Source organism: Chrysochloris asiatica, unplaced genomic scaffold, assembly GCF_000296735.1.
Source record: "Chrysochloris asiatica unplaced genomic scaffold, ChrAsi1.0 scaffold00124, whole genome shotgun sequence".
NCBI classification, from domain to species: Eukaryota; Metazoa; Chordata; class Mammalia; order Afrosoricida; family Chrysochloridae; genus Chrysochloris; species Chrysochloris asiatica.
This window is the reverse complement of record NW_006408642.1, coordinates 5,842,843-5,860,156: the sequence shown is the minus strand read 5'-3', so window position 1 is coordinate 5,860,156 and position 17,314 is coordinate 5,842,843. Positions and strand designations below refer to the sequence as shown.

At 41.6% G+C, this 17,314-nt stretch overlaps 2 protein-coding genes across 2 annotated transcripts in view; one reads left to right on the top strand and one right to left on the bottom strand.

The window, feature by feature from the left end:
• Positions 1 to 15,136, bottom strand: part of KIF15 (kinesin family member 15) — a 95,082-nt gene extending 79,946 nt beyond the window's left edge. Inside the window, exon 1 of the mRNA XM_006868835.1 lies at positions 15,118 to 15,136. Within this exon, the coding sequence (XP_006868897.1) occupies positions 15,118 to 15,136 (19 nt within the window). The remainder of the gene's footprint in view (positions 1 to 15,117) is intronic.
• Positions 15,137 to 15,379: 243 nt separating this feature from the next.
• The window catches only part of KIAA1143 (KIAA1143 ortholog), a 7,641-nt gene continuing 5,706 nt past the window's right edge, over positions 15,380 to 17,314 (top strand). The window contains exon 1 of the mRNA XM_006868781.1: positions 15,380 to 15,505. Within this exon, the coding sequence (XP_006868843.1) occupies positions 15,398 to 15,505 (108 nt within the window). The 5' untranslated portion in view covers positions 15,380 to 15,397. The remainder of the gene's footprint in view (positions 15,506 to 17,314) is intronic.

The following is a 17,314-nucleotide window of genomic DNA, read 5'->3' as shown; positions in this document are numbered from 1 at the left end:
GCTCAACGAACCCCAGGATGGATAGACCCTAAAAGACAATTGCTAAGACATATAATAATCAAGCTCTTCAAAATCAAAGATAGACAGGATCTTGAGCTAGGGAAAAGAGAAATATAACATACAAAGGCAAGCAAATCAGAGTAAACTTGGATTTCTCAACAGAAACCATGCAGGCAAGAAGGCAATGGGGAGACATACATAAAACCCTGAGAGAAAAAAACTACCACCCAAGAATCTTCTACCCAGCAAAGCTGTCAATCAAATACGATGGTGTAATCAAAACATTCCAGAATAAGCAGAAGCTAAGGGATTTTGCCAAAGCCAACCCTGCTCTGAAAAACATCCTAAAGGAAGTTCTGTGGACTGAGAACCAACAAGAACAAACAACTACAGAATGATGTACATGGGAGCATCACCCTGAACTCAGTTGACAAATGGTAGAATCAAGAACAGAATAAAATTATAAGAACAGAGGATCTGGAAGGTCAGTCTATGATCAAAACAATTACAATGTGAAAATAGGTAAACACAGAGGAACAGATATCCAGGTGGTAGGAAGGTCAGGTAGATTACTGGATAAAATAGACTGTCTTAAATGGAGGGAAGAACTAATGGTAACCACAATGGAGTTGGGTGGGGGGTTTACTTTGAGTGTTGGGGAGGGCAATACAAGAAGTGGGGAGGAGGTGGAAAAACAAGATAGGGGAACACTGAGACAGGTTTGCATGGCCTAGTGGGACAACAGGGATCTGGGATAGAGGCATATAGGTATAGCCTGAAGAGGGTAAATAATGTTAAAATCCCTGACCGCCTTATGAATATTAGTTTCCCTTGCCTACTATTGTAAAATAGACACTTCAGTGGGATAGAAAGGAATGTTGGGAAACATGAATAGAGAAAACTTGTAAGCCCGTCTTCAGCCTATTACTGATTGGAATACCTCAAAGGGGTTCTACAACTTGCCCAGTGAAACAGACCTCATACAAATCATTTACAGAGTATAGGACCTCAGGTGGAATCCTGAGTCCCATCCACAACCTTGGGAAGTGAGACATTCCCACTAGAAAGGACAAGCAGACTGGAACAGCTACAGTGACAGAAGATACATCTTCATGATGAACCTGACCTATACTCAGAGCAGTAGTTTACTCTAAATACCAACAGAGAGGGAAAGAGTCTTCAAATCAAGTATCAATGCTATCCCACTCTGTACACAGGGTAGATAGGTAAGGGCAACTTAGACATTGGCTACCTAAAATGAGGGGGCAATAAAGGCACAAAGTGACTGGCTTACAAGGTTTCAAGAGGGAGTTTAGTTTAAGAGTATGGGGGGAAAGAAAGAGTCCCCACTGAATAGCTGTCATCTTGTCTAGATGGGTCTGGTTAAAAGAGATGGGGATAAGATTCATAAGATTCAACAGTGAATAACTATTATCATGACTAATCGTGACTGTCACAACTGTAAAGGGAGAAGTTTTGTAACAATAAAAGGGGAGTGGTTAATCTTAAAGTCCAGAAACAGAGGACCCTAGGACCATCAAGAGAGGAACGCACAAGTAGAATGCAAGACCATATCCAGAGAAGCAGCAGTGCCAGAGATGGAGGCAGAGATGGGGGCATGGAGAGGGGGAATATCTGAGGACTCTAGATTCATGGACTATGAAGAGAAGGACTAAGAGTTGGTGGCCAGGGGCAGACTTGTAGAATGTGCCCTTTGGAGATATAAATTGTTATATATGCCTGAGTGGTTCTGTTTGTTTTTTAAAAAGTTAAAGTGGATAGAGAGAAATACTGTTAACTGATGGTGCATGGAGGGGATTATAATCAGTGTAATGAAACAAGGTATATGATTTGTTGAATGTAAAACTGATGATATGCCCTGTAAACTTTCACTCAATCCACAATAAAAATCTTCAATAAAAAAAAAAAATTAAATGGAATACATAAAGATTGATATCTTAGGCATTAGTGAGCTGAAATGAACTACTATTGACAATTCTGAATCCGACAACTGTATGATTTACTACACCTGGAAATGACAAATTGAAGAAGAATGACATCAATATCATCATCAAAAAGAGCATTTCAAGCCCCTGACCTATGCAGGCCTTTGCTATGGGAGTGATGGCCAGCCCTGATTCCCAGGGCCCACCCAGCAAAAGAGATCAAGTTTCCAGAGTCCTGAAGACAAAGGGAAACACCCCCAAATATGGACTCATTTTCCATTCTATCTTCAATGGCCAAACAGCAGCCAAAAACAAAGGCCGAATTTCCTGATACCTGGCTAACAAATGTAGTATTGCATCATGAACTGATTGTTTCTCTGAGAGGCCCACAAGTGTATTCGGGGAAAAAGCTTTGAGAGTGGTTGTCCTTCTATGAGACAGGAGAGATCCCACAAAAGAATCTGGATGTCAAAAAGGAGGCAATGGTTCAGGCAGAGAAAGCGCCTGCGGAAACTGCTAGGAAGCTGGAGAAACAAGAGAAGAAAGCTTGAAAAAGGAAAAGAAGCGACTGGCTGCGAATGCACTCAGGTCTTCAGAAAACAGCAGTAGCACTCCTGAGGAGTGTGAGGTCAGTGGGCAGGAGACAGGTGATTACCACCACCTCCCCCCCCCAAAAAAAAAAGAACAAGCAGAAGCCTCAGGAGGTTTCCACAGGAGACCGGAAAGGAAGACACACCTACTGTTCTCCCCAGATCCAAGGGGAAAAAAATCTTTTTCCAAGGAGAAGGTGGTTAATGGTGATCTTGAAGGAATAGTGCCAGCAAGTTTCCCCAAAAGATCGAAATCACTCCCCCAAAAGGAACCAGCTAGTGATACTGAAGAGACAGTTAACTGTAAGAGTGTCCCAAAAAAACAAAGCAGCAGCTCTGTCCCATGGAGGAGCCAGTCAGAAATGGGCCCTAAAAGCAGCAGCTGCAAGAGCAGTAGCACCAACAAAAAGAAAAAACCCAAAAACATCCCAGGAAAATTAAGAATGGACATTCCCCAAGCCCCTTAATAAAAACAAAAATTCACACATACACACACACACACACACACACACACACAAAGAGTATTTGAAGATCTATCTCAAAGTACAATGCTGCCTGTAATAGGATAATATCCATACACCTACAAGGAAGGACCAGTTAATAGGACTATTATTCACATTTACAAACCAACCACTAAAGCCAATTATGAAGACATTGAAGAATTGTACCAACTTCTTTAATCTGAAATTGATCAAACATGTACCAAGAGGCCCTGATAAGTACTGGTAATTGGAATGCTGAAGTTGGAAACAAAGAGGAAGAATCAGTAGTTGGAAAACATGGACTTTGTGATACAAACAATACTGGTGATCAGAGGATAGAATTTTGCAAGACCAATGACTTATGTATTTCAAATAGTATTTTTTTGGAACAACATAAACTGGTTCTATACCCCTGGACCTTATCAGATGGAATACACAGGAATCAAATTGACTGTGGAAAGAAAAGATGGAAAAGCTCAATATCATCAGCCAAAACAAGGCCAGGGGCAGACTGTGGAATAGACCATCAAATGCTCATATTCAAGTTCAGGCTGAAGCAGAAGAAAATTAAAACAAGTCCATGAAAGCCAAAATATAACCTTGAGAATACCTAACCTGAATACCCAACAAGAACAAATTTGATTCATTAAACAATAACCAAAGACTAGAAGAGTTGTGGAAAGACATCAAAAACATCATACATGAAGGAAGCAAAAGGTCATTAAAAAGACAAAGAAAAGTAAAAACCAAAGTGGATGTTAGAAGAGACTGAAACTTGCACTTGCACATAGAAAAACCTAAAATGACTGGAAGAAATGAAGAAGTAAAAGAAATGAACAGATAATTTCAAAAGGCAGCTTGAGAAGACAAAGTGAAGAATTATAATGAAATAGGCAAAGACAGCTACCTGGCCAACAGATTGAAAAGAGATCAATATTTGTTTTGTGACCACTTTAGGGAAAAAAAAAAAAAAAAAGGTGATCCAATGGAATATGAAAGGAGCTCTGGTAGCGTACTGGTTACGAATCGGGCTGGTAATCTCACAGTCAACTGTTCGAAATTACCAGCTGTTCCGCATGAGAAAGATGAAGCTTTCTGCTCTCCTTAAGATTTATAGCCTCACAAACTCTGTACAAGGTGGTTATGAGTCAGAACCACAGCACATAATACATATACAAATATATATATCTGAGGGTGTGTGTCATACCAAGTCACTCTTTGTTCAAAACCCTGCTGTGGCTTTCCATTTTATTGAGAGTAAAAAGCAAAAACAACAGAATATGAAAATCCTCTAACAGTATTATTAATACCACATGTAAGTAAAATTTTAATGAAGATAATTTAAAAACAGTCGTAGTAGTACATAGACATGGAGCTAACACAAAGTCAAGCTAGATTAAGAAGGGAATGTAGTCTGAGGGATAGATGAATTGTAGCTAAAAGAGAATACCAGAAATATGTTGGTTGTTGTTGGTAAGTGCCGTGGAGTCAGTTCCAACTCACAGTGACCCTGTATATGGTTTCAAAGGAGCAAATGGCAGGTTTGAACTGCTGACCTTGCAGTTTGTAGTCAATTGCTTATCTTACAGTACTACCCCATGACTCAGAAAGATGTTTTCTTGTGCTTTATTGACTATACAAAGGCATTTGACTGTGTGGATTGTAAAAAGGATTATAACTGACTATGGATAACATTACAAAGAATGAGAATCCAGAACACTTCATTGTGCTCATACATAGATCAAGAAGCAGCTATTTGAACATAAGGGGATACTGAATGATTTAAAATCAGGACAGGTGTTTTTCAGTATTGTATCTTGTCACCATACTTATTTGATCTGTATGTTTCACAAATAATCTGAGAAGCTGGATTATATGAAGAACATGGCGTCAAGATTGGAGGAAGATTCATCACCAATCTGCTACATGCAGATGACACAACCTTGCTTGCTGAAACTGAAGAGAACTTGAAATACTTGCTGATGAAGACGAAAGACAATAGCCTTCAGTAAGGACTGCACTGTTTGGAGCGAATGAGCCGAAGGTCTCTGACTTGGGGGTAGTTTAACCGAAGGATTGCAAGTAAACAGTTGTGGTCCAGAAACTCGGGCTGCACCCAAGTCAAGCTGCCCTCTGAGGAACTTGCAGGGCTGCATCAGGGGACAGGGAACTTGCAAGGTCTCTCCTGTACACAGCCATGACCTCCAGCTCAGTCTGCACAAACATCTAGCTGCTCTAATCTCTGAAAAATGTAACTTCAGCTAGCTTCCACAAATTACATTTTTCTGATAAAGTCCCACTTAATGCATGAACAAACAACATCAGATGTTCTTGCAGTCTTTTCCCTGCCCCAAGCACCTCTTTTTGATATATGTATAAAACAAACTTGCTGCACTTGGTCTGGGTCGCAGCATCTCCATCAGAGTGCTGCATCTCACCTGGTCACAAGGTCACAACTTTACTTAATTCATTTGTGTCTTGCATCTTCCTCATCTTTCTAATCTCCCACCGCCCCTTCCCGGGTTTAATCTCTCCACAGGGGACACAGAGAATAGCCGAAGCCTGACGCAGCACTGAACCTCAATGTAAAGAAACCAAAAATTCTCACAACTGGAAAAAAGACAAGTTGTCAAACACTTCATTTTGCTAGAATCCACAGTCAACTCTCATAGCAGCAACAGTCAAAAAAATTAAATGATGTATTGCATTACGCAAATCTACCCCAAAAGGACCTTTTTACTTTTTTTAGTCTTTTGTGAATTATGTGATAGTTTACATGGGAGAACATTAGTTTTACATTCATCCTCCTATCGTATATCGTTTCATTGCCATGGTTACAATCCCCTCCATGCATCAGCAACCAACCACAGGGTACACCCTGCAAGCCTGACCACTTGCCTTACTGTCTCTTGGGCGAGCAACTTGCTTGTTTTGTAGTAATCAGTCGGTCTGCCGTTATTGTTTTATATTTTTCCTGTCAGTCTTTCTTTCAAGAAGTATCTTTTGTTCGTCTAGCCACTCCAGGCTGGTCTGCTTGTCCTTTCTAGTGGAAATTTCCGACCTCAGAAGATTCTGGATGCTGTTCAGGATTCCACCTATCGCCTTATATAATGCAGAGGCTCCGCAGGAAGGCTCCTTCACTGGGCACATTGTAGCCCCATTTTAGATACTGAAAAGGACATCTTTAAAGTGTTCAATAGTAAAGAGGTCACTTTGAGTACTAAAGTGTACCTGACCAAAGTCATGATATTTTCAATCATCCCATATGCATATACAAATTGGACAATGAGTAAGGAAAACTGGAGAAGAATCGACCCATTTGAATTATAGTACTGGAGAAGAATACTGAAAGTATCACGGACTACCAAAAGAACAAACAAATGTGTGTTAGAAGAAGTACAGTCAGACTGTTTCTTACAAGCCAGTATGGCAAGGATTTGTCTCTCATACTTTAGGCACGCTGTCAGGAGGGATCAGTTCCTAGAAAAGGACATAATGCTTGGTAAAGTCAAACAAAAAAGAAAAAGAGCCAAGGAGAATGAATTGAAACAGTGGCAGCAACAGTGGCTCAAAGATAACAACAGTTGTGAGGAAGGTGTAGGACCAGGCACTGTTTTGTTTTATTGTGATATATAGAATGGCTAGGAGTCAGAATGACTCCACTGCACCTAACATTTTCTGTCAAAGAACTTACTGTAATACACACTAATTTGTTTATTCTCTGTCATTCCCAAGATATTATACAGCATTATCTAGAGCAGTGCCTGACAGCACTCAATAAGTATCTTTGGATGAATGAGACAAAAGCAAAAAGCGACTTCCTAAGACCTGAAAGTAAAGAATGTCTGTGAATCGGGAAATAAGCCACAGATCGCCCAATCACCCACCTGGCCTGCACAATCTCCTCCCCCAAGAGTCTTGGCAGCAAAGAAAGCATTTATACTTTCAGCAAAATAATAATAAACGTGAAGACCCAAAGATGCAGTAGGAAAGCTTTCATATTAGTAAAAATGAGTACTTACGAAAAGCTTGGAGAAAACAAACTAGGATTGCGATAGATAACATGAACAGGACTCAGGAGATAGTCAGGTAGAATTGGTTGGCACAGAATGACAACACAGGCTTAAGTCAGACAGTCATTCATAAGTTGTTTTGGAGGTTTTGTGGAGGTAAGGGTCAGAACAGGTACCTAAATCTCAGTTGCTCTTAAAGACTGTGGACCATGATAAAAGCAGTCAATGAACACAGTGCAGCTCTTTATTTTATACAAACTATGGCATCTCTTTCACCATTTCTACAATTCTGAATACTCAAGATGGCAGCAAAAGGAAGCTTGTTTTACAAATGCTTTAGGGTTCAGGCCAGTTCTGCATGTTGGCACCAATAATATGCCCACTATGCCCATTCTTCACTTATTGGAGTCCTGGTGTGGCACTGTGGGTTAATGCACCAGACTGCAAAGCCGTCTGAACTGCAAAATCTGCGGTTCAAGCTCACCAGCTGCCCCTAGGAAACCCTATACAGGATCACTATGGGTCGGAATCAACTTGACAGCACTTAACAACATCTTCACTTATTGAAATAAGTAGCAGCTGGAGGGTTTGAACTGCTGACCTTCTGGTTTGCAGTCTAGTGCTGATCCTATAGCACAATGTGATGAAATGACAGATAGCAAGATAGTCCACAAGTGAGGAGTAGGTATAGTAGCAGAAAAAAGATAACTTAAAAAGGCTAGCAGTGATAGAGGAAAACAGTGATATATACACAGTCTTTGAACAACAGGGCTCTGTGGTACAGGAATCCAGACATAGTCAAAATGGGTAAAAGAGAGGAAATGATGTTAAGGTGCTTGACTATCTTGTGGCCATTTCAGGAACAGAGGACCCTAGGACCAGCAAGAGGGAAGAGCATGAGTGAAGCATGAGATCTTAACCAGAAAAGCAGAGACCACATGTTGTCGTTGTTGTCGTTATGTGTCGTGGAGTTGGTTCCGACTCAGCGACCCTGTACAGGGTTTCCAAGGCTGCAAATCTTTACGGGAGCAGAAAGCCTCATCTTTCTCCCGCAGAACAGCTGGCAGTTTCGAACTGCTGACCCTGAGGCTCGCAGCCAGATTAGTAACCACTATGCTAACATAGACAATGGCAAAGGGGATAGCATAGATAAAGCAGCTAAGGACTCTAAGCCCACAGACTGAGAAAGGATGTGTACCTGCAGGCAGGAGGTTGGCTTGCAAAGTATGCCCTATGGACATTTAAATGAATACGCATGTGCTGTTTTATACATATACATCAAAAGAAAAAAGGAATAGAGGTAAATACTGTTGACTGATGGTACATGGAGGGGATTGTAATCATTGCAATGAAACAAAATATGAATGAATGTAAAACTGATAAATCTGCCTTGTAAACTTTCACTCAATTCACAATAAAAACTTTTGAAAAGGTGGGGGCAGTTTTAACCTTTCTTTACGTTAACAGGATTTTTGGTTTGGCACTGCGCTGGAATGCAAACTTGGTTTGAAATGCAAGGTCAGCAGTTCAAGCTCATTTGCTGCTCCTCAGAAAACCCCAAAAATGGTCACTATGAGTCAGAACTGATGGCAACTCAATGGCACTTAACAACAACAAATATTTTATGCTTCCTCAGCTTGTTGTTGTTGTTGTTAAGTGTTTTCGAGTTGATATTGACTCATAACAACCCTGTATAAGGTTTCTAAGGAGCAGCTGGTGAACTTGAACCACTGACTGTGCAGTTCAAACAACTTTGCAGTCTGACTCATTAGCCCACAGTGACACACCAGGACGCCAAGTGGTGGTGGTTATGTGCTGTGGAGTCAGAACCAACTCATAGTGACCCTGTACAAGGTTTCTGAGGCTGTAAATCTTTACAGGGGACAAAAAGCCTCATCTAACTCCCGCAGAACAGCTGGGAGTTTCAAACTGCTGACCTTAGGGTTCACAGCCCGATTCATAACCACTATGCTACCAGAGCTCCTAGGACGCCATGTAGAGACTTTTAAATATTTTCTATTCTGGAATAAAACCTTAATTTATTAGAGCAAGGCTTTCCTTACTATTACAGTCCTATCGACTGGTTCTGAATACAGAACTAGAGGACTAGTATACTTCAGACCAACCTTCCTACTAGAAATGTAATCAAATTACAAGAAAACATGTATTTGAAAGCATGGGAGACTTACCAAAGTAGTAAAGAAATAATGAGGCCAAAATCCAAGAGAACAGAGCCCAAAACTGTGCGCCCAGCATTTGGGCTGGTTTCTCCCTCCAAGTAATTGTTGTTGTTGTTAAGTGCTGTCGAGTCAATTCTGACTCATAGTGACCCTGTACAGGGTTTCCAAGGCTGTAAATCTTTACGGAAGCAGAAAGGCTCATCTTTCTCCCACGAACCGCTGGTAGTTTTGAACTGCTGACCTTGAGATTAGCAGCCCGATTCATAACCACTATGCTACCAGAGCTCTTGATACCAGGACGAGCAGCTCTAATTTATGGGGTATCTTTTCTTTCTTTCTTTTTTTTTTAATTGAGTCAGGCATTTAACTTTTTTCATCTCAAGCATTTTCTTAAATTCATATTTTTTTTTACTATTTGGGATTGCAACATTTTATGGACTATATTTTATATGTCCAGTTATACAGGTGTGAGTCAAAAATTATCTGCACCTCTGCCCACACTGTTGACAATCAAAGTAATTACTAATTCTAAAATACTCAGCGTTGAGGCTAGGAGAAACAGAAATTGGGATTCAGATCCCTGGTAGATGCTCCAGGTTTTCAAATGGGAGACCAAAAGCTACATCTAAGAATAAAGATAAACCAAAAATAGATTTCGACTTTTAGCCACAATGTTGTAACAGAAGCTGGGTTTACCATCCCTTCTTTTTTTTTTTTAATAATGATTTTATTGTTAACTGAGTGATAGTTTACATGGGAGGACACTGGTTTTCCAAGCATCATTTCACAGCAATAATTACAATCTCCTCCATGCATCATTCAACAGTATTTGCCTCCATTCCCTCTGTTTTATTGTTTGGTTTTCTTTTTGATGTATACAAAAATACTCAGGAACATATAATAATTTAAACAAACAAAGGGCACATTCTGCAAGTCTGCCTCCTGGCTGCGAGCACTCAGTTCCTGTCTTTCCATGAGTCTAGAGTCCTCAGTTGCTCCCTCTCTCCATGTCCTCATCTCTGCCTCAATCTCTGGTGTCCACTGCTTCTCTGGATACGGTCCAACATTCCACTCATGCTCTTGTCCCTTGATGGCCCTAGGGTTACTTTCCTGTCTTAACTGGGAAAACTACGCACAGGATATAAGAAAAACAAAACCAACAGAGTCCTTCAATTGCGCCAGTTTCTTAACTGTCCCATGTTTCCAGGTCCCAGTGCTGGGAGACGAATTCAAACAGAGCTTGGCAATCTCAATGAGTTGGGGACAAAGAAAGGATTTGGAGTTTGGAGAAACTGATGCAGTAGGCTTTTGTAGGGCTAAACACCAAAGAGAAGTTCAGAGAGAGAAGACTCCTCAGTGACCAGATGAATATTGATCTGCACATACGTGCAACTTTTCTGTGAATCAAAAATTATTCCAAGTTAAAAAGTTTATCTTAAAAAAAAAAAAAAGAAAGCTAGCAACCCAAAAATCAAACCCACTATAACTGAGTCAATTCCAATTTATAGAGACCCTACATAGGGCTTCTAAGACTGTAAATTTTATGGGAGCAGACAGCCTCATCTTTCTCCTACAGAACGGCTTCTGGGTTTGAACTGCCAGAAGTACCCAACATCTAACCCACAGCACCACCAGAACTCTTGAACAAGCTGATGTTGTTATTACATGCCACCAAGTTGGTTCCATCACAGCGACCCTACTTAGGATTTCCAAGGAGCGGCTGGTGAATCTGAACAGCCACCCTTGCGGTCTAGTGCATTATCCCACAGTGCCACTCCAGGACTCCTAGTAAGCCAACGTTGTTGTTGTTGTTGTTGTTAAGTGCTGTCAAGTTGATTCTGCCCCATAGTGACGCTGTATTGGGTTTCTGAGGAGTGGCTAGTGAGCTTGAATGGTCAACCTTGTGGTTCACACCGACCTTGCAGTCCAGCACATTAACCCACAGCACCATACCAGGACTCCAGTAAGCCAACAGTTGGAAATAAAACAAAATTTAACACTGCTCAGAGGTAGATAGTTCTGGCAATATTCTTGTTTTACCTTTAAAAAAAAAAAAACCAAAAACCTTTTATTGTGACTTGAGCAAAGGTTGACAGCAGATCATCAGTCTTACATTCAATAAATCACACACTTCATTTCATCTCAAAGACTGCAGTCCCCCCAATGTAACATAGTCTCCCTGTGTTTCCTGTTTCTCTTCCTTTCTTCTCCACCCTTCTCAATCTTGTCCTTAGGTAAATATCCCAGTTGCTACTCACCAAAGTAGGATGTAGACTATGGTCTTTATGGACTATGTTACAGTTCTGGCAATATTTTTAATTGAGCTATGAGGAAACTCAATCATGTTGTTGTTAAGTGCTGTTGAGTCAATTGCAAGTAATAACGACCCTGTATGGGGTTTTTAAAGAGCGGCTGGTGGGTTTGAACCACTGACATTATGGTTAGCAATCTACAGCCCCAGACCAGGACTCTGTGAGAAGTGATAAAATTTGAACTCAGACATTCTGGATCCAGAGTTTGTACTCTTAACCAATTTTTGCCAGAGGGCGCATAACAGTCTATCATGTGCTGCCATAAAATCTTGACATTAAAAGAAAGTCCTCTATGGAGAAAAGAGAGCAGCTAAGAACTCTGGCTGGACTCATGGAGAGGAACTGGGTGCTGGCAGTCAGCAGGCAGGTTTGCAGAACGTGCCCTTTGGTTGTTTTAATTATTATATATTCCTGAGTGTTTTTGTGTACATCCCCCACCCCACCCCCCAAAAAAACCCAACAAACAAACAAGAGGGAATGAAAGCACATACTGTTGAATGATGATTCATGGAGGAGATTGTGATCACTGCAATGAAACGATGGTATAAACCCAATGTTTTCCCATGTAAACCATGACTCAGTTCATGACACAAACACAAAAAAGTCCTCTATATGCAGTCACTGTAAAATTCTTTCAACTTCAGTGTCTCTATGTGTCCAACTTAAAATATTCTGAAGAACAGTCACAGCAGTTTTAATCGTAATAGCCCCATCTGGAAACCAAAACGTCCACCAATAGAATAAACAAATTGTGTTATATTCAAGTAATGTCACAATGCACAGAACTAAAGAATACATAAATGCTACTACTTTGGTGTGATGAACAGCTTTTCTCACTATGGTTTTGTGGCATGTCAATAATATGGCAAAGAAGTGTTTCTGGTTGGAAAATTGCTGCATCTTGAGTTGTTTTTATCTTGCATTGTAACCTGTTCACTTCACTAATAAATACCATAATCACGAGTATTGCTGTTCAAGTGCTATGTGGCCATTGCAATGGATTACTGAACGCAGATGTGAAGCAGAGTGTGCTGTGGGAGGGATGTTAGTGTCAGAATAAGGTAAAGAAGGTTGTGGGGTGGAAGCATGTCTGACCTCTGCTTCATATGAATCATCCTTGGGTTGATTTTGAGTTTGTTTCTCTTTCCCCCTTGTGAAGCCAGAGGAAGTCAGACATGGCTCCCACAAGGTTTTTTTCAGCATCTTTTTTAACCCGTGGTCCCTGCACTAAGGATCTCCTACACACATGAGACGGAGCAAGAGAGTTATATAGCACTAGAGATGTTAAGGACAGACAGAAGCAGTAGCAGAGAAATGGCAGCAGCAGCAGAACCAGAAGACTGATGCAAGACAGGAAGGTTGGCTTCCTGGCAGAGTGGTGTGTCTCCAGATACTTAATCAGTGAAGCTAACAAACTCTGCAACAATTGACAGTGCAGGGCAGAACCCAGGCCAAGCGGCCCAGGGGCTGAGGAAGAGGCCTGACTTTGGACAATACTAAGGCGCTGTCCTAACTAAAGAATTGTATTCTTAATGGTTCCTAATCCTGAAATGTACCCTGTTACTTTTCTAATAAACCCCATAATCATGAGCATGAATTGTGATTTCAGTGTGGTCATTACCACATATTATTGAACCCAGCAGAGAAGTAGAAAGTACCTTGGGAGGGACGGTTGGTATCAAAGTTGGTAAAAAGATTGGAGGACGCAGGTTTGACCTCCACCTTATACAAATCATCCTGGTTAATGATGATCTTGATTCTCTTCCCTCTCCCTTAACAGGATAGACAAGGATGTCTGATGACACCTCCAGTGCAAATTTTACAGCTACATACAAAAGATGGATGATGTAGACAATATTTAATGAAAAGAAACAACACTAATCAACAGTGATAGAAATCAGAGTAAAGGTGAGAGTATACGGTGACTATAAAAAGGCACAGGGAAACAGTTTAGGAACCATTCTACTTCTTGGTCTGTGTGGCAATTATTTGAATGTATGTAAAAATTCATAGAAGAATGCATTAAAAATGTGTGCATTTTACTACAAGTTACACCTCAACAAAACAGTAACATTTTAAAGACACCACTTTGCTTTAAAAGCATCCTAAAGTGCCTTACTCCTGTCTAGATATATACTCATTTGACCAAATGAGATGATATTCAGAAAGAGAACTTTAAACTCAACTTCAGTAGAATTACTTTTCTTTTTCTCACACTACATAGTCAGCAATCTCTAGCTTTGTAACAAAAAGTAAAAATCACAGAGCACTACATGGATGCTCGTCTCCTTGCTCCCCTGTATTCCACCTCATCCTCCAGGTCTCTGTACTGCTGGGAACCTAAGAGGCACTTTACCTGGGATGTCATCCTGTCATTAATCTCAACTTTACTAACAAATTTAAATAGAGTATTTATTGGGGCGAAGGGGGGCTCCACATGGTAATCCACCCTCACAAAAGTGGAGTTGTGAATCCCCTTGCTCCCATCACTTTTAGAAAGGGTTTCAAGTCCAGCTTTAGAGATTAGGGTTGTCGTTGTTAAGTGGCATCAAGTCAGTTCCGACTCATAGTGACCCAACTGCCAGTCTTGTGGCTCACAGTCCAGGGCTGACCCACAGTGCCAAACCAGGAGTCAAAGGTAAAGTCCTTTAATACACACTCACATAGAAATATCATTTTCCATGATGTCCTATGTGAGTTCAGATTTACTGTCCAAATGTAACACACGAGGTGGCTTAAACACAATTCATGGGAAAACACTAGTATGTTTTCATTCTATTTTTCCCATGAACTTCAAGCTCCTTCATATATGGTTAATACAACACAAAACAAAAACCTTGAAAGCGAATAACAACTACTACGGCCGTGTAGGAAAACGGGTTGAACATTCGTGCCCAACAATATACCAAAATTTGTGTGCTCATATTCTCTGAAAACTGAAAATGGTGGGGAAAAAAGGAAATTCTTAGATGAAAAAAGGGAGAATGAGGTATTTAAAAAAAGGAGTGGCTATCCTAAAAGGTTCAATAGGGACTACCACGTTAACAAAACAAGCACATCTGTAAACAATAATAACCGACGCAAAGAAACATTAAAGCTGCTGAAAGGCTCAAATGGCAAAACAAATTTTGTGAAGTTTTCCTAGCTTCTAACGTAAGGTTTTCAAAATGTGTTTTGTCTGAGCAGTACCTAGAGAAGTAGCCCTGGTCCGGACCAGCGACGAAACGACAGGACTATGAGAACAAGAGAAACGGATGAGAGGGTCCCTAGGCGCCAGACCCCTCACCCACCCATTGCCAACGAGATGACTCGATCTCACAGAGCAGAAAAGGGCTCTTAATTCAGATCCCAAGCGCCTAGAACAGCGTCAGGATCGTTGCAAGGGCCCAACACAAAGATGAAAAGGATGATAGCGGCCCCATTCCTTGCCAGGGTACTATCTCTGACGGACAGATTCTAAACACCCCCTCGACGTTCAGTCAGTTCCAGCCTTCACACCCAGCGGCAATCTTCGGAGCGGCCACGGGTAGCCATCCTTTCCCAACTGTATTTGGGGACGTGAACCCGCTTACGAAGCTGAGGGTTCTTACTTACTTTTGCAGCCGGGCGCCATGGATCCTCAGTTCCGGATCCCAATCCTGGTGCCAAAATCGCAGAAGCTTCCGCCTCTGCAACGCCGCGCGACGGGATTCCGCAGTCAAAATGGCTGCGGATTTGAATTTGGCGCTCGGGTCGCACGTTGACGCCAGCTTTGTAGCCGCTGGTAGCTCGCGCTCCGCGTTAGGGGGCGGGGTTTGTTGACGTCACGGAGAAGCGCCGTCTGCTTTACACGTCATGAGTCGGTCCTAGAAACTTGTTTGTTTCTAGAGCCGCCATGAGCAAACGGAATCAGGTGTCTTACGTGCGACCAGCCGAGCCAGCATTCCTGGCTCGCTTCAAGGAGCGGGTCGGCTACCGGGAAGGGCCCACCGTAGAGACTAAGGTAAGTCCCAGCCAGCCGCGTTACCTGGGAAACGGCGTGCCCTGCCACTTCCAGCTTCTGCCTTGACTTGGAAGCCTGGGAGTGACTAGTTCTCCTCACACTGACGCCCGGCCCCCAAAATTGTTTCAAATCTAACTGTTTCGAACAACCTATCCTCTTGTGCATGGAAAGATTTTTGAAGTTTTCAGACCACTGTTGTGTAAAGCAAGAAAAGCGTCTGGTACCTAGATTGGTTAAGAAATGTCAGTTTCTTGTCTTTTTGTTGTCACATCTCCAAAGGTGGTGGTGGTCTTGTACCGTGGGTCGATTCCGACTCATAGCGATCCTGCATAGGGTTTCCGAGGCTGCAAATCTTGACGAGAGCAGAAAGCCTTATCTTTCTCCCACGGAACCACTGTAGTTTTGAACTGCTGACCCTGAGGTTAGCAGCCCGATTCGTAACCGCTACACTACCAGAGTCTCCAAAGGTAGCAGAGTGAATAGTGGCGTCGTCCCTGTTTTTCAGATAAGGAAACTAGAAATCACTGCATCAAAGAACCCGATATCCTAGGGGAGCATGTTGGGAGGAAGGTCGTGGAGCTAGCCCTGTTGTTAAGAGCCGTCGAGTCGGTTCCTACTTAGTGAGCCTGACTAGTTTCGGAGGAGCAGCTGGTGGGTTTGAACAGACGACCATGTGGTTCACAGTCCAGAGCCGATCCTACAGAGCCACACCAGGAGCCCGAAGGTAGTCCCTATGCTAAATAAGCCTGAGGAAGACGGTATCTGAGTCCGACCCTGTATATCCTGGATCTAAATAGACAAAAACTTTAGTAAGGAAAAAATACATTTGACTAGTTTAGGGATGGGGGTCGGTGGTAGTTTCGAACTGCTGACGAACTTAAAGTTCGCAGCCCGATTGGTAACCGCTATGCTACCAGAGCTCCTTTTCCTCCATGAAGATTACAGCCTAGGAACTCCTATGGGGCAGCTCTTCTCTGTCCAATAGGGTTAATATAAATTGGATTTAACTCATTGCTGGTTAAATTGGTTTGGGTAGACAAATCATGATACAGCCATGTTGTTGTTAAATGCCACGGAGTCAGGTTCCAACCCATAGCGACCCTGTATAGCGCTTCCAAGGGGCTGATAATCTAGATCCTCCAATTTTGTAGTTCAAGCTGACTTTGCAGCCCTGCCATTAAACCCACATCTAAAGACCAGACTGTGTTTTTTAAAATATCCTGTCATTCTATATGAATCTCAAAGTGCATAAGCAATACTTTTTAAGTAAAATGTTGAGAGAGTGGCACTTTATGGTTTCCTTTTTCATCTGAATCTACTGGCAAACTGTTACCATTTATTACGAATATATAGTATACATGGTTTTTGTTAGATACGCACTATACATTCTTTATTTCTTATACCATATTTTTAAGGGAGACACACACACTATACTTTGTGTATGTGTGTGCAAACTGTGTAATCCCTTGAGCACTTGTTTCCTATGTGCTATTTATATTTAAAATGTCTCATACTCTAATAAAAAGAAAGCTAGTCACCAAGTAGCCTAATTTTTGTACACAAAATGTTTTATATATCTACATGTTTGTATACACATAGGAAACAGTTGAAAGGATCCCCACCAAATGTAAACTGAGGCTGCTGGAAGGGAAAGAGATGAGCAGAGGTGGGATTTTTTTAAAAGAGTATCTTTTACCAAACAGCCACCATTCGTCTGTCTGTCGTGCTGTGGTAGTCTGAGTTGCTGTGATTCTGAGGGCTATGCCACCGGTGTTTTAAATAACCAGCAGGGTCACCCATGGTGGAAAG